At 40.2% G+C, this 21,593-nt stretch overlaps 1 protein-coding gene across 4 annotated transcripts in view; it reads left to right on the plus strand.

The window, feature by feature from the left end:
- The window catches only part of CEP112 (centrosomal protein 112), a 154,521-nt gene that overhangs the window by 98,933 nt on the left and 33,995 nt on the right, over positions 1 to 21,593 (plus strand). For all 4 annotated transcript variants that reach the window (XM_083874642.1, XM_083874644.1, XM_083874643.1 and 1 more), the window contains 2 exons: positions 12,005 to 12,067; positions 15,746 to 15,895. In XM_083874642.1, coding sequence (XP_083730768.1) covers positions 12,005 to 12,067; positions 15,746 to 15,895 — 213 coding nt within the window. The remainder of the gene's footprint in view (positions 1 to 12,004; positions 12,068 to 15,745; positions 15,896 to 21,593) is intronic.

The raw sequence follows: 21,593 nt of genomic DNA on the forward strand, positions 1-21,593 counted from the left end.
GGTTTTAAATAAAATCTGATGTTTACAGTTTTTATCTGGTACAATCACTCCACCTGTATCTGGTGTGAACTCCACATAAAACTCAGATACTTGGGGACCTTAAAGTTAAGCTCACTCTGTAAGTGACCACTTCTTTAATTAGGAATAATTATTCAATATAACAGTTTTGTTGCAATATAATGTTTTTGCAATGGGGCCCTTTTCAAAACTATTCAGACAGCGTCCTATAGATGGATACTTATTTTCTGAGCGACTTCTTGCATATAATCTGGAAGTAAAGTACTGATAATATGCCCTAGGGAACATTTCAGTCCCTCCCTCAGCATCAGGCTCTGTGATGCTGGATTAATTCCTCACCCAGCACAGCCCTAGAACAGCCCAGTTGGATGTCACTCCTTGGGCATATTTTCATGCTGCATATGTAGGAATATCTGTGATTCACAGTATCTGTTCTGGCACTGTTGCAGATGGTGTCATACTGTTCAACACTGGCAGAGACATAGAAGATGAAGGGAAGGAATATGACATCTTCTGAGATGAAAGATACTCCAAGAGATACTTGATTAAAAGTATTGAGTTTCCCCTAAGCAGTTTCTTCTGCTCCTAAAATACAAGCATCTCGTGTCTTTCATGAGTTCCCATTTCTGAGTCCTGTCTCTCAACCTCTGCTTCTTCTCTGCCAACTCCACATTTCATTAACACCAAGAATGGTTCCATCGTTGTCCCTAAGACCTTCTGAGAACTGGATATTGATGGAACCTTTGATCTGACACCTTTCACTTCATTAACTTGGAGACCACACTTGCAGATAACTTTGTTTGTGGGAGCCCTCAGAGGAGTTGTTTTCACACTCCCTGCAGTGATTCCCTGGGTATTTACATGGGGGCAAATAGGTCAGCCATAAAGTGTGGACGTGTATTCCTCCCAAGTGTAATGATCTCATTAAATGGTGTCTGATTGTAATGCAGACCTGTTTGTGTCCTTGCTGAATTCAGGCAGGATCCCTACCAGGTGTAGATGTGCCATTTTTTTAAAATTGTTTTGAGTCTATTACATCAATTATTTAGCTTAGGCCCCAGCTCTGAATAATTTAAAGAGCCTCCAATTCTTACCAAGAAGAGTTGGATGTTTCCCAAGTCTCTTAAATTTTTTTCATTATAATCCAAGAACTTTTGTCTCTGATATTATCTCTCTGTTCAAGAGCAGTGATATTTTTATTGTTTTTGTTTTGTTGAGCCTGTGTACACTAAATTACATTTGGTTCTTGAACGTTTCTGACACGGCGATAGTGATTCACCAACTAATATTAATGAAAATGAGTGTAGTACATTTGGCTTTGTTGGAAAAAATCTAGCAAAACCAGAAATGTGGTGCCAAAAGATCAAGTAAAGGCAAAACATGATGCCAAAAGATCAAGTAAAAGCAAAATATAATGCCAAAAGATCAAGAAGAAATATATTTCACAAAGAGGAAATATTTTTAACGTATATTAGCACAAAAAATGCGGATTATTTAATCTGCCTTGATAGCACCTTTCAACAAATCCTTTTAAAACCAGTTTCCTCTGTAGTGTGTCTCTTTTTGCACTGCTTCTTCTGATCCCTCCAAAGAAAAAGGATGATGGTGGACCAGGAACATGGTCACAGCAATTGCATCATCCCTCAGGGGAGCCATTTGGAAGAGTCTTCAATCAACAGAGCCAAACACGAAGAAAAAGATGGTAGAATCATCCCAGGGATATTTCACTCAAATAAGACTAAACAGAATTTATGGCACTCTCCCTACTGGAGATGTTTCAAAGCAAGTGCTGCAGTTATTCACAGAGTTTACTCTGCTCCTATCTCCTTAAAAAAAAAAAAAAAAAAAAAAAAAAAAAAAAAAAAAAAAAAGCAAGCAAACAAACAAAAACCACTAAGAAAAAACAATCTGGGAAACAACAGGTCACATTTCTGCTCATCAGCTGTATTTGTAAACCTGGTTCCAGAGTTAGGAGCCAGGAGAAGTTGGTGTAAGTGTCACTGTGGGGAAAAAAAATGTGCCCCTATGAACAACAGGCTCACTTTTTAATTATCTCCATTGATGTCTGAAGACAGATCAAGCACCATTATTTGCATTCACAAATAGCACCAACAGGGTTAAAAATGAAAATGATTGATTGAAGCAATGCTGTTAGAAAAATGAGAACCAGACAAGAGCTAAATGATAAATTATGACAAAATATGGAATTAAAAAGATGGCTTTCAGCAGGGCAAGGGCTGCTATGATTAAAATTAGAGCTGGATCATGTGGCCCATCTTTCAGCACACATCACTCATATCCTGTCACATCAGTTATAGCTGAGTTGTCAGAGAAGTTTGCCTGGGTTTTTTTAAGGTTTGGTGTGTTTTTCACCAACTGCCATCACTCTAAAATAACTGTTGAAGAGACATTCACAGGTAGAGTTTTTTTGAGGTTTCTGTCTTCTCTTTCTTTTTCAAGTGTGTGCCCAAAGAGCCCTCCCCATTCTGCAGCACCTGGGCACACCTGGGCTGCCTCTTCTCAATCCCTGAACTTCCAGGTTTTACCCTTTGGACTGTGTTCATAAGATCAAGACTCACAAAGTCGTGGGGATGGTGGATAAGGTGAATGCTGAGGTTTTGCCAGTGGCAGAACAACTGTTTTAATTATTTTTTCAATCATTTCCCAAGCCTTTCTTCACTCTCCAAACAACCTGTAACACACCAACTTTATCTTGTTATACACAATTGCTTATTATTTCAGCTTTATTAAATATTTTTTAAAGCCCAGTTGAATCACGACATCATTCTCTCCTCTTTTTCCCAATACTTTGTGTCTTGGAAAAGGCTGTAGGTCCAGTTTTGGACCTACAATTTACCAATTTTGGACCTTATTTACCGACTTTACTTATCATTCCATTCCTGGCTTGGTGATAATATTTGGAAAACATTGGCTGTTTTCCAGTGTGGTACTGACTGTAATGTGAGATTACTTGTGAATTTTTTTTTTACTTTTTTTTTTATTTTAACAACAGACTCCATTCATTCTTAGATTTGTTCACAATTCATTCTTAGATTTGTCCAGAATTCTTGAGTGAGGAGTGGGTTCCTGGTCAGGTGTGACAGGAAGGATTCCCTGCTCCTGGATCCCAGTCCTTGCAGCCATCACTGCTGGTTTCACTCCGTGGTTTTAGTCATGCAAACCACAGTAACTAGTGTTTGTTCCTTGGAATTAGAAGTAGAAAATCCTCCTGTGTCCATGAGCTCTGCATTCTTACTCTGCTTGGAAGTTTCTGGGGTGATGCATCCTTTGCACAAAGACTTTCTCAAGTCCCTCAAACCCCAGAGTCAGCACAAGCCACTGCGGAAGGTGCCCCATGGAACGTGTCCATCACATCCCTGCTTAGGTCAGCACAATTTAAAAAAAACAGATTTCTAAATAGCTTTGTTTAGAAAAAATGCTCAGTGATCAAGACCAAACTAAAGTAAAACATAATAATTGTGTATTTAAATACTGGCACGATTTGAAGACATTGTTTATACTCATTTGCTCTTTCTTCATATCATTATCATAGAGAAAAGCTGCAGGTGGCTTTTTTCTTCTTCTTTTTGGAGGAGCAGGAGTGTTTGGGAAATAGGGAAGGGGTAAAACAATGTTATTAGACCTTCAGAGTCATTAATATGAAGAAAGAGAAGTGCTCCAAAATGACTTGCTTACAGCTGCAGAGCATGTCACGGAGTAAAACCCACCTTCATTAAATGGGTGAGAAAGAATTCTAATTGTTTTGAAGTTCTTATGATCAGTCTGCCTGTGCTTCATTGTAACGTGATACTAAAGTGCCTCAATTATGATTTGTATATTTTGGTGCCAGAAGGGTTTTTTTCTTATGCTAAATTATTAAGTTCTGTCAGCTGCTGGGCTGTCATATAGAGATACAGTAAATCACATTATATTTTGTCATGGATTACACAGAGCAATAAATTTGGGAACAGAGATCAAAGTAGTTTCACAATCACATCTGAGTGTAGGAGGGGTGTTTAACTTGTAGAAAATCTGATTTAGGTGAAACTGTTGCAGTTCTTGTGTGAATTTGAAATGAATTTGAATGTTTGCTTGAAAATGAATAAGGTACAAATCCCCAAAAGAGTTCTCCTGTATTTAGTTCAGAGGAGTTAATTCTGACCTACAGCTGCAGGATGGAGAACAGATAAATAATTAAACATTGGGAGTGTTAAAGAGTCTTGCAATGCCTTATTTATGTTTTTAATTGCTTTGATGATGGAGCAATATATTCCATTTTCTTTTAATTGGGCTTTTGCTGGACTTGGGAAGTTTCTCTTCAGCTCAGTAATGCTCTCTGACTCCGGGAAGTTGTCACTCTGTTGGGGAAGCTTTGTTGTATTTAAAACTACAAAAAGTAATCCAACATAATCTTGCTAAGGAGCACTGATGGCTTCAGATCATAGATTTGTCGGGGGATTTTCAGTGTCTGTCTTTCCAACTGTAGAAGCTTAACTTTTGTTGGGCTCTTGTCTAATGATGTAACTTCAAAATACTGAGTTAACTTCATGATACTGAGTAAATTTAGTAATACCAAGTTAATTCAGGGGTACAGAGTTTGTCCTTTGTTCCCACTTTTTCTTCTTTTAATTAGCAAAGATTCTGTCTTAAAACGATACTCATTGTCTTCTTAATAAATACTTGTCCTTGCCACAAAATTCAGCTTAAAACAGCAATGCAGAATCTAAAACCTTCATTCTTATCCCTTCACAATTCTTTCAGGAGCCCTAAAGTCTCTCCTTGGCAAAAATCAAGGTGTGTGAATTTAGCTGATAAATCATGGTAAAGTGCCTGGGTCTCAGAAATCTCCAGTTTGTGAAAGAATCGTGTTTTGTAAAGCTCAGATTAAATAATCTTTAACTGAGTCAAGTCATGGATCAGTGTCACATCTTGAGACTGTTGCCGTCTATGTGTGGATGAAGCTTTAGCTTTGACTTGCATCTTCAAAGATGTTTCCCAGCCTGTCCCCTCGTGGTTTGGCGGGGTACCAGAAACATCTGGGTGTCAGAGCAGGGGACAGCCTGAGCTCATCAGAGGAGTGAGGTGCCTGCATTTCTCAGGGATAAAGGCAGCTTGTCTAAGCTCAAATAATTCCTGTTGGGTGCTCATTTTCTTTGTTAAAGCTCTGAAAAAGAACATGCCAGCACTTTTGACATAACTTCTTAATCTCAGTTTAAATGACCATCTTTGTTTAGTTGGATAGAACAGAAGAAAAGCAGGAAATACTAAAATGTAATCCAGGAATGTATTTGTGATTTGGAGACCCTAAAGTGGGGAGTGTTGCAGCCTCCCCATCTTCACCAGGTTTACTCCATCTCACTGGAGTGTGGAGCTGGGGGAAGATCTGTGCCATAATATAAAACCTGACCCCAAAGTTGGTGTGAATAGGAGGATAATGAGAAATCTCCACTCCAAGCTGCCCAGTGTGATGGGTGGCAGATGGGAAGCAGTGACATCTGTGATGATCATTGGAATCTCTTCATTTGCAGGAATCTCTGTCACCACAAAACACCACACTGATTTCACCAATGGCCATCTCACAGGTGATCGATGGGATTAAATCAAAAGAAAATCAGTCATCTTTGCCTGTGCTGGCCATGATCCCAGCCCAGATCTTATCACACCCACCAATCTTTTGGCAAAATGTCCCAGAACAGCTTCAGATTAAACCACAATTCTCTGCCAGCCCTTTAAGTGCCTGATGCACTCACCAGTGTTGTCTTCTGTAAAGGGAAGTTCAAGCATTAAACAGTTGCATGTGGCAAACCCAGGCTGTTAATCTGGTTTTAAATCCTTGTCCTGTATGCAAGGCTTGTATTTTAGGCCAGTTTGTTTTAAATAATGTGCCTGGCTGACAGCAGTATTGACTGGAAATCAGCATTAGTGATGCTGGGGAATATTTAGATGGTCAGTAAATCCATTTAGATGAAGGTAATAATTGTGTGCTGGTGTAAGGCTGGTATAGTTTGGGCATCAGCCACCCTGCAGCTGGAGTCCCACAGAAGACTTTCTGGGAGAGTTAAAAATGCCTGTATTTAATTCCTCTGCATAATTTCAGAATTCTTAGAAATACTCTGTTGGTTTAAATGAGGAGTTTGGAGTTTTCCTAAGTAGCAGTTTGCAGAAGCAGGTTCTCAGTGGGCCCCCATTAAGCACAGAACTGGAATGTGCTGCAGAAAGGCAATTCTCTGTGCAGGTACTGTCAAAGTCATTTCTATTCATTCTTGGGTTTTTCCCAATGAAAAGTATTTCACACATGAATGAGAGCGTTTTTCTCCTAAAGATGTATGTTTAATGAAAAAAAATTAAAAGGAAAAGATTTGTAGACCTCCAAAAGTGAAATGTAAAATAGAATATTAATAGGATTTTGGGATTTCTATCATTCATTTTCAAAACCCTTGAAGTCATTTGGTACTTGACTAATTATTCTGTTAACATCATTTTGGATATTCAACTATTTTTAATGGTCTTTTGGGTGGTTCAGATTACATATTTGAACTGATGTGCTATTTTCACTGCTGAACAGAGAGAACCAGCTTTCATTTCTGTCTGATTGGTGGGGAGAGCAGGAGAAAGAACAGGAGTTTGGTGTAGGAAGTCACCCACTGTCAGTGTTAGAGGCACATAAGGAAAATGCATGTTTCAGGCTTTGAGTCAAAATGGAATTTTTTTATGTACAATCAGATGAACTTTAAAGGTGATCTGCTGATCTCTGAAGTTTAAACAGATATTGTACAGAGAGTTTTAACGTACTTAATAACAAAGATTGCCACCATTAGCCGTTCTGAAGGTCATTTTCTTCTGACATCTATCAAATTACACAATCTTGAATTTTGGTACAAAGCATAATGCTGTCAAACTTAAAATAGAAATATTCCAGAATGTGGAGTGGTGTGTTGTTTTTTTGAGGTAAATGGGCCCCATTTACATTAGTTCTTTGATGTTAAATTCCTTGCTGCACATCAGAGAACAGTTGCTTCTTCCCTGGAGCAAGTTTTCTTTCTTCTTCTTCCCCCACCCTTTGATTTTTTCCTCCCTTTTTTCCTTCTTCTTCTTTTTTTTTTTTTTTTTAACTTTGCTTACACTTTTATCTAACTAATTATGAAGGATCAGCTTATGGATGGCCACTTTTAGCTAGTTGCAGGCATTTTGAAAAATGATTCTTTCATAGCTACCACCCTAAAGAGAAAAGTTCTTAAATCTGCTACTTATCTATCAGTGAACATGTTGTTGTGTGTGTGTGTGTGTGTGTATATATATATATATATATATATATATATATATATATAACTCTGATTATGAGAGCTGTTTCCAAAGCTGGAAGATAGAAAAACATGGGATTACTTAGATTGAAAAAGACCTCTGAGGTCATTAAGCCCAACCATAAACCCAACACTTCCAAGCCCATCACCAAACTCTGATTGTTTAGGTTGGAAGGGATCTTAAAACTCATCCAGTGTCACCCCCTGCCATGGGCAGGGACACCTCCCACTGTCCCAGGCTGCTCCAAGCCCCAGTGTCCAACCTGGCCTTGGACACTCCAGGGATCCAGGGGCAGCCACAGCTCTCTGTGAATCTGTGTGCCAGGGCTTCCCCACCCTCAAAGGGAAGGATTTTCCCCCAGTATCTTACACAATGCACAGATTTGTAATGTTTCAAGGATCCTGAACAGCTTCATTTTTGATAAATAATCCAAGGCATCTCAAATGCCTCCATGGATGTTGCTGGAGGATGGAATTGTCCACGTGGCTTCCAGCCCCAGAGTGCAGCTGGAGCAGATGGAGCTGGGAGTGACCTTGGGGCTCATGAGGGCGTGTGCTCCATGGAGTGAAACTGGAACTAAAAGTTCCCTCTGATACACCTCGTACCTTCAAAATAGCTTATAAATACCTGGTCATTAGGGTAGGACACGGTGTGCTTTTGTGATGTGGTCCTGCCATAGATCCTGTGCTCTCTTACTAATGCTGTTCTCTTTCTTGAAAGGAGAGAGTGAAAATGGGGCTGTGTTAGAAGAGCATCCATTAATTCAGGCACCACATCTGGAGTGCTAAGAACTGTTTTAATTTTGACATGAAATGTTGTGTTGAAGTTGATGCAGTTTTGCTCAGCAACCACAATATGATGCTTTAAGGCTTGTTAAAGAATTATGGTTGGTTTTTAAAACCAATTAACTACAACAAGGACATAATCTTTTTAATACAAAAGTCCTCCATAATATAAAATAACTGCATGTGAAATCGTCATAATCAGATAATTTTTAGCTAAAGTGTGTATTAACTGTGTGAAACTAAACAGGAGTTCTTTTCTGAATCAGTGGAATTCCTCTGCAGCTGATCCAATTTAAAACTTTTTCATTATTAAAAATGGATATTCCAATTGATATTTCTGACAAGCTTCTGCCAAGTGGGAATTTCAGCAGCCACCTCTCACACACAGAAAACTGCTTTCAGACCATTAACTCTATTTGCAATGCTGCCCATTGCTATAAAAAGAGCTTGACTTTAATGAACACTGGCTGACCTTCCAAATGTTCACCTTCCACATGGATTCTTATTCATTATGTTTCTGAAATAGCACCTAACCTGAAAGGGAGGGAATGCCCTTAAAATAATTCAGAAACAGCTCGTGCTTCACCCAGCAGCCAGTTGGAAAAGAAGGAGCCCAGGAAACTGCTGTGTGTGTGCACCAGGCCCGTGTGAACCTTCTCCTTTATCGAGATAAATGTGATATAAATCCCCCCTGATATTCCCTGTGCACAGCTCTGTGTGTATTTACTCATCCCTTAAAACAAAAAAGAGTAAAAGGGCATTCTTTGTGTGTGGCAGTGCTACCTCTGCCCCAGGGAAGGTGGTTTATGTCTCCCTTGGTTGCAAAGCCACAGCCTGTATTAAAGAGATGCTAAATTAGTTTTAGTTGCAGGTTTTGAGAAAGGAGAAGCTTCATATTTCTGCAGTTAAAAGATGGCAGTGGAAAAGAAGGTGCCCAGGCAGCCCCATGAGTTGGGTCTTTTCAGTGCTGTGAATTGTGGTCTCTCCTTCATCAGATCTGCTCGTGTGGTTTGTGATGATGCAAGAGCTGCTGGGTGTTACAGACCTCAGGGAAAAGCTGAAGTCAGCAGGAGTGACAGAATTATGGAATGGTTTGTGTTGGAAGATCGTCTCGTTCCACCCCCTGCCATGGGCACCTTCCACTGTCCCAGGCTGCTCCAAGCCCTGTCCAGCCTGGCCTTGGGCACTGCCAGGGATCCAGGGGCAGCCACAGCTTCTTTGGGAACCCTGTGCCAGGGCCTGCCCACCCTGACAGGGAACAATTCCATCCCAAAATCCCATCTAAGCCTGCCCTCCATCACTGGGAAGCCATTCCCCCTTTTCCTATCACTGCATGCCCTTGTGAAAGGTCCCTCTCCAGCCTCCCTATAAGACCCTTCAAGGTACTGGCAGGGATTGTCCGTAGCTTTTATGCCACAGGGCCAATATAACCAGTTTTAGACAACCAGAGCCCATCTAGCTGTGCTTGTGCCATCTCCAGGGGAAGCTTTGGGAGCTCAGTACCTCTGAAATTCAGACCCTTCAAATGTCTGGGACTGAAAGAAAATGCAAGAATTTAGGGTTTGTTAGTAACTGGGGAGACAAAGCTTATAAATATTTTGCTAACTGGAAGTTGTTGAAGCCATTATAAAATAAAATGTTGCAATTCCTTTTAAATAAACTTGTAGGCTATCCATTCTTTGCCTTTAGTTAGGAAGAAAACCCTGAAATTCAGAGTATCTTTCTTTTGGATCACCTCTGTCGTGTCTCTCAGAGGTCAGCCTGATTCTACTCAGTGTGAACAAACAAATTCTAATTTGTTTATGGAACTCATGAGTGGTTCTTTATTATTTATTGGGATTTCTTCTGTGGGTTCAGGAGGTTATAAAGCTGCTTCTATGAAAGATGAGGACTTTTACCCCAGGCAAGTTGAGCGAGAGCAGCTGTAACGTGATCTGTGCAATGCCTTGCTGACGAGTCCCTCTCCCTTTCTGGGACTAACAGTAATTTATACTATTGCTGTAATTTATTTTTTACTTTTTTTTTTCTCTAAAGATAAACTGGCAGTTTCAGTCACTTTACGACATGCAGTGGTGGTAAAACATCATGTGAAACTAGGCTGCAGTACAATGGAACGAGTGTTAACGCGGGTCAGCCTTGGTACAAGGAGAAACAGAGCATGGACAGAGCTCCCTGGGATAACTGGTGCTGTGTCACCACTCCTTTTGTTTATGCACCCCTACCATGGGCCCTTACTGTGTTTGTGGTTCACTTTTGAGGGAGAAATGGAGAAAAAGTGAAATTTAATTTCTCTGGTGCTCCAGAATTCTTCTAGATGCTGATTCAAACCAATGTGTATTGCCATTATCTCTGTTTATAACAAAACCAAGCCATAATGTTACCTCAAAAATTATGCACAAATTTGGTAACTGGTTTTGATAACTTTTTTAGTAGATTTCCTTAGTACCCACAACCAGACGGAGACATCCATATGTTTCATAATTTTGGAATTTGAAGGGATTGAGGATCTGAAATTGCAATTTCATGTACAGTTTAGGATTACTTTGAACTGGCTGTAATATTCTTAGGCTGAGCTGCACCTTACAGAGCTGCCCGGATTGCTGAGGATGATTCCAGCCCTACCATGACGAGCCGCAAACGCTCCGCGGCTCTAAGCTCCTCGATTTATAGCCCAGTAAAATCAATAAGACTCTTTGCCTGCCTGAAATCCCTGGTGTTTGCAGAAATGGAGTCTGAGCTGGATGCACGCAGGGTTCAGAGGCTTTGGGGGCCCCTGTGGGGTTTTTTGGTGCCCCCAAAGAGGGGCTGGCAGGAGCTGGCATTTGGGCGCTGGACGTGGTGCCGTAAAACTAAGGACGACAGATCAAAGGTTTGAGCAGGAGGTCAGATAGATTCTGAAAACTTAATCAGCTTAAATTTGCTTCAGAACTCAGCTGCGTGATATTCTGTCCCCCCTAAGAAAATATTTGTCTTGTACACCTGTCCTCGAGTTTGAGAGCCAAGAAGACGAGAGCGCCGAGCAGTTCACCTGAGGACAGCGTGGTGGGGCTGGGCTGGGCTGGTTTCTGCAAGAAAAATACAAAATCAGGTTTCTCTCCTGAAATGAAATGGCATTTATTTTTTAAATTAATATCACTATTATCAAATTATTTCTGAAATTAAATTATTTGAGGAAAAAAAAAACCCTTAAGAGCTATTTTTCCTGAGGTTATAGAAATATTTGCTGGTTGGATTCTGATATGACCAAGCAGCCTTGTTTTCAGTTTGGTTCATTCTTTAGCTTTGAGTTGTGGGAAAAAAAAAAAAATGCTGTGGTAAGGAGAGAGCTGTATGTCCAAGCTGGTTCAGCTGCATCTTGGATGGATTTTCAGTGTAATCCCCACTTTTCCCCAGGAAGGGACGAGCAGTGGGACAAAGGACAATTTCAGACACAGAACTGAGAGGTGAAGCTGCGTCCCCAATGTCACATTGCCTGGGACTTTCTCCTCATTTTTTCCCCCTCTCCTCAGAAACAAATTCACCATGATAAACTCATTTATGTGTGTTGCCTCCTTCCTTTGCCCCACAAACACACACACACACACACACACACACACACACACACACACACACTCATTCTCTCAATTTTTTTTCTCTCGTTTTAATCCGCAAGAACTCTTTATGTTTTTTCTAATAATTGGCAGCAGAGGTACAATTTCTCCCCTCTTTTAAGCGATGAATAGTTGGCCTGAGATCAAAGCCCGGTTTTTTGGCTGCCACAGAAGGGCGTTGGGGGCTGGCGCGGGGCCGGCGCTCGGTGATTGGCACCTGGAGGAGGTGCCAAGCCCAGGGCCCCGGTGGCAAAGTCTGTGCACGTCCTGTGTCTGAGCTAACGGGGCTGTCCTTTGTGTGTGTTCCAGGCCAGCAGCCGGCTGAGGCAGACCAAGGAGGAGTTCAGCCAGAAACTGGCCAAGTCCATGGAGGTAGGTGGCCAGCAGGCTCAGGTGAACCTCTGGTTCCACTTGGGACCTCGGTGGAAAGTTGAGTTGCTGCTGGTGTTGGCGACCAAGAGAAGTCATAACCCGTTACCAAGTCAAAAGTCCAGTGTCTTCTTGCAGGTTTTAACTAAAAAAAACCCACAGAGCATTGAGCTGGAAAATACAGGTGGGGTTTTTTTTTGAGTTCTGAGTTTCATCTTTTTCATCTCCATCATAGTCCCCAGAGGACCGAGTCCTCCTTCAGCCAGTGGGAAGGAAGGTGAGGTGCTCCATCAGCCAGCACATCTCATAGAATCAGGAGCAGTTGCACAGCCAGGACTTGCATTTCATGTTAAAGTCAGTGTCCCCCAAGGTTTCTTCATCTTTATCATTGATCCCCACCAGTTCTGCATTTCTGCCCAAAACAGCACCTTGAGGAATGTCAGTGTCCTGGAGGCAGACTGGTTTTGACTTGAGTTTTTGGTCTTCATAGAACTCAAAAGATGAAAATGAGCATTGAATTTACATATATCCTTAAAAATGGTAAGGGTGGATGTTTTTTACATACTTCAGCTTTCAGTTTGACTGACAGGCAGTACTGAAGTGTGAAAAATGATGGAGATGCAACCAGAAGGTAAGCTTTTAATAAGAAGAAAATTGCCATGAGGATTTGTGTGGAGGTGTCATTCTCCTCATTGCCCCCAGCCAGCAGAGTATCTGCCTTGCACTGCAAAGTGTGTTTGCAGCCAATAGTCCAATAATAGTCTTTTAAAATCAATAAAAACACTACAAAGAAGGGTTTAGCAGCCTCTAAACTAGACAGAAGTGATCAATGAGATAATAACAGCAAACTGCAAACTTTACTGTTTTACCTACACTTCAAAATATTTAAAACTCATGATTCCAGCTTTTCAGCTCCTCTGAGCCTTATTCTCTGTAACACTTGTTCAAAATTGTGACTTCAGTTGTTTTGGTGACATTTATTGGCTGTCACTTTTTCACACTGCTTTATCAGAATCATAAATATGTCTTATATTCTATTTCTAAAATCTAAACTATATTTTTACACATTTATTTGCATGCAGAGAGGTTGTAGAGTCTCCATCCTTGGAGATACTTAAAACCTGACTGGGCTGATACTGAACCACCAGCTCTGGGTGATATTTCTTTAAACTGGTCCATTCCACCCTCACTAATTCTATAATTCTGTGGTAAATCAGAGAGAAGGTTCTCTTTCCTAAATACCTTTCCAGTAGTTTTTAATCAGTAATTCAGTAATTTATGAGAGCCTTATTTATAAAGAAAGAAAGAGACAACAACAAAAAAATCCTCTTATTTTTTTTTTATCTTTCCATCTAAATCAGGAAATGGTTAAAGCTCAAAAAGTAACATTTAAATCATGTCAGACCTGAAGGAAGAGATCCCTTCCATTGCTACCTCTATTTTACCTTTTGTCATTGTCACTCACATGTGAGTGGAATCAAGGCAGCCTCTCCATGCCATACACAATCCAATGTCAATACAAAAACGGTTCTTGGTCCATTTGTTAAAGACAGTTGGAATAATTGAAGCATTTCTGAATTTCTAAGCAAGGGATGAGGGAAATTGCTTTAATTGTTGCAGCAGGAACACGTAGGTAGTGTAGGGCAAGGTAAGAACTCTTTAACCTAAATGTCATAATAAATTTTGTCACACTGACATTTATTGGGCTGCAGAATAGTCTCAAGATTTGGGGACATGTTTTGTATTAAGGTGGCTTTGCTGTAGCTAGGACATTTTACTGGGGAGCGCTGGACCCAATTCCTCAGCGCTTTCTGGGGCAGACATAACACATCCATCATCTGTCAGCACTGTTTGGCTCAATAAAACAGTTTCACCCTGATGTCTGAATTTCTTTACTTGTGTGGATTTAAATCAAATCCCCCAAGTTCCTTGGACATGGTTGGGTTTGAGGGGTTTTTTTTGTAGCTCACTGTTAATAATTGGTCGATTGCAACTTTTCTTGTGGTCGCTTTGCTGACAACATCTGTCCAATCTTCTCTCTGTGGCCTCTTGGAACATTCACTTTTAACACCCACACAGAGAAGATATTTCAAGAAATTTCCTCTGAAGTTTATACAAAGTAAATAGAAATTTTTGCTCTGAAAAGTACTGCACAAAGCAGATCTTTCTTCATCAGTTCCTGCTGAAATTTCCTTGCATGCATTTCAGAATTCATGTGCTAGACCAGGGTCTCAACCCAGCAAAAGCTTTAAGTCTCAGGTTTGTGTTATATTGAGGAAGTTTGCTACTTTGTTTTCTTTTTAAAATGACAAAATGGGACATACCCAAAATGCTGTAGTTTTGCAGGGGTTCAAGTTGTTATCTTAATTTATATGATCCATTGCTTTCTTCTGCTTTCTCCTGCATGTTACACACTTGGTAAAACAAAAACCACAACTCTGCAAATTGTCTGTCTTCTAAACAATTATCTAAACTGCCAGAGACACTGCTTAATCCTGGCTAAAGAGTTGCACCCTATCCAGATAATCTCTAAACTTTGGCATATTGGTCTCAAAAACCCTTCCTTTTGATGGGTATTATCTTTTCAAATATGTATTTATATTTTAGAAAAGGAATACAGAAATACAAAGGTAGGTTTTACACATAATCTGTGTTACTTCCTGGGCTTTTCAGGTAGGTAAAAAGAAGTAAATTTACTACAGGGTTTTAATCAGGCCTTTTCCCAGTGGTTTAATACCTTCATTTGTAACACAGTTCTTCTTACTTACTTACTAGTCCTGGCCTATTATTAGGGGTTTTTTAAACTTTTTTTTCCCCTAAATAACCATGTAATTTATATAGATAAATGATTCTCTGCCAGTGAGGAGGCCTGGCAGAGTCTAAGCACTCTGGTAGTCTCTCCCTGAACTGCCTGTGTGCTAAAGTGCTTTTAGAATTATTCTATAATATTCTGCTACAGCAGCTTAACCTTAAGCTTGAATATATACATTAAAGTCCCTGACTCTCCCACATGTTTAAGTGCTTTGCTGGGTGATGACATGTCAGTATAAAATTCTGTAAATATGCCTGAAGGATCAGGGTTAGTTATGACTTTCCCCAGTGATGAAAAAGGTAAAACAAATACAATTCAACAAATGACAAGTGAATCACCTAAAAGGTCTCGATGAAGGTCCTGGATGTGGAGTCAGGTCCTCACTGTATTGCTCAGCAAAATCTGCTCCTTTCAGCAGCTCAGAAATTTCACTGTCAGGTTTAAATTTCAGTCCAGTGTGTGAATGTGATATTCCTCTCAGCAGTATCAAGCTGTAAAATGTCCCCCTGGATAAGGAGCAGCAACATCCCAATGTAAACTCTCACTCCGGCTTTCGGAGCGGTGCAGGACGGGGAACAAGCTCCAGTCTGAAGATCACAGATGTGCTTTGTTCTCATGAGTAAATATTTTGGAATGTCACAGTGGAAAACACTTCCAAATATTTTTGTGTTCAGCGATTCTTGTCATTTACAGCCTTGCTCTATTCCTTTTCTCTGCGTGGAATCCTGTGCCCTGCTAGTGAGCAGTGTGCTCAATTCAAACATCCAGCTCACACAGCAGAGCTTGCCAGTGCCATGTTTATATAAAAAAACCATGCAAAATACATGTATTTTGTTGAGGGGAGTTTTAAGATGCTGCTTGCTTTGCAGGAGATAGCTGAACTGAAGACAACCATTTCCTCCCTGAGAGAGGAGAGCTGCCAGAAGCAGCTTGTGGCGGAGCAGCAGCTCCAGGAAGTTACACAGAAGTTGGAAGATGAGAAGCAGCAGCTGATGACAGATAATGACAAAGCAATCAAGGTAATCTGGGGATTTCAGTCGCTGGTGCTGCTGCCTGGGCGAGGGTAATTAAAAGTTCTGAATGCAGGGATGGTTCCTGTTCACACAGAGCTCACCCAGACATCCCCAGACCTTGCCTTTGATGGAGCTGATGACTCAGGCTCCCTTTCCTCTCACTGATCCTGTGTCTACATAAAACGCCTGGATTTGGCAAATCTAATCTATCCACGTCAGTCAAATGCTTGAATCTTTCCTGTTCTCTTTCTTTTTGTACTGGCTCTGATGTTTTAGTGTGTTTCCAGCATCTTTCTACTGTGCTTGAAAGAGAGGAAGGGTGAAAAACAGGAGAGTGAGGCAGCAGCATGGCCTGCTCTGCAGCCTGGTTTTCACAATCCTTCCCAATTTTCATGGTTAAGGCTGCATTGAAGGAAAGTTTGTCCTTAGCTTCCACTGAAAAACACAAGCAAAGTCTGTGCTGAATGTTAAAGGAATAAAGTATTTGCTGTGTGTAATTTTATACATATTTTACTATATTTTATTTTTTTATATATTTTGTTTTATACGTATTTTGCATCAGAATTCCATCCTTTGGCCTCTCTCATTGTTTTAAGAGGCTGAATAGCCAGATTGTGTTCTTGCTCCTCTGACACCTTGACTCAAAGTGGCTGCAGAGAATCCCACCTGTAGAAGTGAACAGAATTAGTTTTTAAACATTTTTTCTTCTCAGAGTAGTAAATAACAATGGAAAAAACTTTAAAACTATCATCTGCTCTGTTTGACAACAAAAACACCTCATGAGTAGTTGTATAGAAGAAGGAAATTCCTTTGTGAAGACATTTAATTGTACCAAAGAATTACATTATTAAATGTAAAAACTCATGAAAAAAATCAGCTCATGCAGTTTACATAACTTTTTTGTGCCTAAAAGATACCATGGAAGTTTTTAAAAGTTTGAAATCCGTTGGGTTGTGGTGGAGTTAATGCTGTCCTCTCTACTGGAATGACTTGCATTAGGTTGTCATTACTTCTCATCATCTGCAGACTGTGCTTTTTCCTTTCTTTCATCCATTTTTTAAATTATCATTATTTTTTTCTTAAGGAAAATGTCTGCCTTTATTTGTGTGCTTGTTGAGGAAAAGAATTTTTCTTTCTGATCATTCTGTGAAAGGTGTAACTGTAACAATGTTGGCTCTAATCTGATATGCTGATAGAATAACCCACCACAGGTTAGGCTATTTTATCACCAGGCTCTGCAGATAGAACACAGGTAAATCACATTATTTTCAGGTACAGGTGAATTTTTACCACTTTAGGAACATGGACTGTTTGTAGTTCACTTTTCCAGTGGCCACCAAGATCTGCAGAAACCTCAGTGGACAGTGGAATCATCTTCCACAGAGTCAGCAATACACTGTAATTCAAATTATCATGGTGCCTTCCTGAGTTACATGTTGGCAAAACATGGTTTAGACTCTTGAGCAGCATTTTTCTCCTGGTGCAAACTCTACCCTTGAATTTCTGGATTCTCTGAAGTTACATTCAATGGAAAAAATCTGCTGTTGGCAACACCAGTTTTTGAACACTAATGACTATAGGTGGTATGAAACCCTTCTGCATGGAAATCTATTATAAAGTTCATTTTGATGTTATTACCTCACAGAGTAACGAAATCCTTAAAAACCACAGGGCAATTCTGCACAGGATTTCTGAGCAGTGTCCCAAGCACTGGTGCTGGGAGTATGTTTTAAAAGATCCTGTCAAATTGGAGAAGAAATTGGAGGAGCTGTTTTACTTGGAGTTCTTGAATTTTGTTTAGTATCATTAATACTGTACTTTAAAAAAAAAAAATCTTCCTTTGAAACCACTGATTTAATGGAAATTTACTGAAATCCAGATACCCAAGCAGAAAATTCCTAGGAAGCTAAAATGCTATGTATACTTCTGGAAACAGAAAAAGGTGGTTTTAATATTTGATCACTTCATATTTTTAAGAACCACACATATTTCTAGGCAAGCATATGCAGAAATACTTTGCTTTTTATTAGCCTGGGGCAAAAAAAAAAAAAAAAAAAAAGGGTTTTGGTGAAAATGGAATCCTGGATGTCCTGGAGATGGGGAACAACATCTAACCTGGGATAAGCTGAAGACCTTGAGGGATGATTAAAGAAACATTCTACAAACAAAGCAATTCTTAATATAATGTAAGCCTTTGAGGAGACTCAGTGTAGTAAAAGCTATTGAAAATACTATCATTAAAAAACAGCCTTTGCTAAATATAACATTGATTTAAACTAACATTGAGGAACAGATTGCAATTTCCTCTATTGGTATTGGGTGGCTTCCTGTAAGACCTTCCAATTATTATTTCCTTTCAAAGGGAGAAATACGTTTTTACAGAAACCAACTGGCTCTCAGAGAAGTCTTGGATTTAGGCAGTAAAGTGATATCCAGATGTGGATGCCATAATACATGATTTTGATGTTAATTCAAATTCCCGACTCTCTCTGCTAGTAAAAGATCTCTGATTTGTTATTATTGCACAATTGCATCCATCTCCTTCAAGTCAGTATTTTTTAAGGTAGCATCTTAAATATCAGTCAAAAAGAATAAATGAAACTTTCACGAACATTCTTTTGACAACCTAAAAGCCCAGTTTGATCAAGGCTTTTTGCCTTCAGGTGGCCTCAGTTTGGGTCAGTTTGAGACCAATGCTTGAAGTCCTTGGCACTCTGTGTTAGGCTCTGGTTGGTCTGGCCTAAAGGCAAGTCAGACTGAGTTTATCACTCAGAAAATCAAGATAAACCTTTGGCTCATCACATCCCTCTCCTGTGGCTCGTAGGGTGGCCACTCTGGGTGCCACAGAGCAGCTGAGGTCTGACCCCAAAACCCAGCTCAGCCTCAGTGCCATGGACAGGTCTTTGCTTTGGACTCCCCAGGAGTTGAATTCTTTGGAGCAGAGCCCGAGGACACTGAGCTGGGGCTGAGTGGACAAGGAGCAGAGCTCCCCTGGTCACTGTGCTGTGCCTCACCCCAGAGGTCAGGAATCCCTGCCCCAGGATCAGCTGGGAGCAGAGCTGTGTTAACACCCTGCAGATGTTTGGGAAATCTGCCTGAAGTGCCGTGTCTGGGATCCCTTTTTATGATCCTTCAGGCTGGGATTGCAGCTCTCCAGTAAGGGACTGGGCACTGAACTGGGAATGTCTGTGCAGGAGCTTCCCTGGCCACTGAAGTGTGGGGTAAACTTATACATTTTTTTTTAAATTATGTTTCTTGCATCCTTGTAATGATCTACACACTGCAGCCTGGAGCTTGATAATTCCAATGGCCAGAGCATTTACCAAACTTCTCTGCTGCTTTTGGTTATGGGACTGGGCAGAGCAAGAAGTTGGTGGAATCATAAAGATACCGTGAGGTTATTTATGAAATCCCAGCCTGGGTTGTTTAGGCTTAGTTGTTTCGGTTTTTTATGAAATCCTTTTTGGATCCTGGGATTGAAAGTACAAAACATTTCCTGGGATTGGAACTGCAAAACATATTCAGAGCATTTTAATGCTGAAGTTGATGGCCAAGTGAGGACTCCACATCAAAAAAGTAGATTCTGGAAAGAAACGGATGATGGAGAGCATACAGTAACAAACCCACAACAGAAAAGGGGCAAAATGATGCTTTTTTTTGCCAGATGAACCACAATTGTTGTTTGATTCCTGTTACAGTTTCTAGGATTCTGTTAAATCCCTGAATTAACACCAAAATTTCATTAGCAGGGCATGGTTGGAAGATGACATGTTTCAACACTCTGTGTGTCAGCCAGCTTATGATCAGATTAATTCTGTTAATAAATAAGACTTAAAAGATTTCTAGGAAAGAATGGCCTATAATAATGTTCCCCTTCATGTGAAAAATTTTGAAACAGTTGTTTTTCTTTGTTATGTTTAAAAATGTTGAGAGAGGGGGGAAAAAAGTCAAAGTGTTTTATAGCCATAGCAGAACAAAGGGAAATATTTTGGGGTTTAAATTGTCTGGGCCTTTGTGGGCATGGAGTATTCCTGACATCCTATATTTGTTAAATGCTGCTGTATCTTGGAGCCAAAGGATCTTTCCTCTGTAAAGTACTGGGGGTTTTATCAACACAGTGGATTTTCTCCATGCAACTATAAAAACCCCCAAATTTCTCTGTCAGAAAACCTGTCTTTTTAAAAATTTGATGCACATGCTGATTTTACTTGTAGTTCTATTTCATCATCAGACATGTTTATTACCAAATTCCACTGGTAACTATGAATAATATTCTTTATTAAAAGGAAAAGCACATTAGGTGAACATTAACTGAGGGACTGCAGCCCTGCAGAGGTATTTAGTTTTTTGTCCTCAAAACACCTTTTGGAACACCAGCATTGCAGAGCTGCCAGAGCCAGAGTTGGAGTTGGTAAGGAATGAATAATTCTAATTTATTGGTTTAAAAGTCCCAAGCAAAGGTAAATGTAACTGGTTTAAATGCCCTTAATTAGTGCTTATTAAGGGAGGAGAGACATCTGAGAGCACCCAGCCTAAGGTGCCCTGATGTGGAGAAGAAGCTTTTTTAGTCCTGTTTTAGAAGTGAGACAGAGGAGGGCAAAGCCTTGGCTTCACCCAAGGTTTGTGGCAAAGGTGGAAATTAAGGCTGTAATGACTGGTGGTTCAGAAGGCTGTGACCTTGTGTGAATGATAGCACAGAGGACATTAATTAGGGGGAATAACCCCTGAAAGCTTAGCGTAAACTCTAAAGGAAATCTAAAACTTAGGCTGAAGACATATATTATGTCAAGGGCTTTTTGGTAAAGGAGTCTCAATTTACTTTATTCCCCAGGATAAACTGAGGTGGCAGAATTAACTGCTACAACCTCAACTGCTCGCTCAGAACAAATTTTATCAGCAGACCCACATTATGGATAAGATTTTTTGAAGTGTTTTGTTGTGTTTTCTATTTTGACTTGGATGAAGGAGGTTTTTTTTGTGTTGGGTTTTGTTTTGGGGGGTTTTTTTGAGCCAGCAGTGCCTTTAAAAAGGAGGTCAGCATTTCACTGTTGGCACTGGCTGATGTCTTGTAAGACATCTGGTCAGAACATGCCCCACTGTTGGTGGTGGTGCTGTGGCCACGGCCGTGCCAAATGCTGTCAGTCACTGCAGAGCCGGGGAGATGTGCGTGTCACAAACTTCTCCAGAGGGACTTCAAATCCTTCTAATTGCCTTTGTGCCTAAACATTACCATGATAAACCATTTGGCATGGTGAAAGAAAGGCTTGTAAGGGACCATCTTGATGTTAAATACATGGAGTGCTTTTTCATGGGTCTTTATTTCTTTGTCACTGAGTTTAGCCTGTAATAACACTCATAACTCTGTCTTTTATTAGCAGGGAATTACAAGGCACCAGCACTGGTGCTTTAGCATTGGAAAGCAGACCTTAAAATTTACCAGGCAAATGACTTTATCTTGCTCATAACTTCCTATATTCTGTTTGATCAGAAGAGGAAGTCATGTCTTCCAAAAGAATAGGTAAATTAAATCTGCAGCTCTTTTGTGGCTTTGCTTTCTCTGTTTCATGAGGTCCAAACTCTGAGGCACCTGTTTTTCACAGTCTTTGTTGATGTAAATAGTTTCACCCAAATTCTGTCTCTTAGAGAAATGAGGGTTTAGCCCTGAGGTTTTCAATTCTTGCTTCTGTTCTGTCTCATGATTCCA

This window comes from Zosterops lateralis, assembly GCF_965231275.1.
Source record: "Zosterops lateralis genome assembly, chromosome: 18".
NCBI classification, from domain to species: Eukaryota; Metazoa; Chordata; class Aves; order Passeriformes; family Zosteropidae; genus Zosterops; species Zosterops lateralis.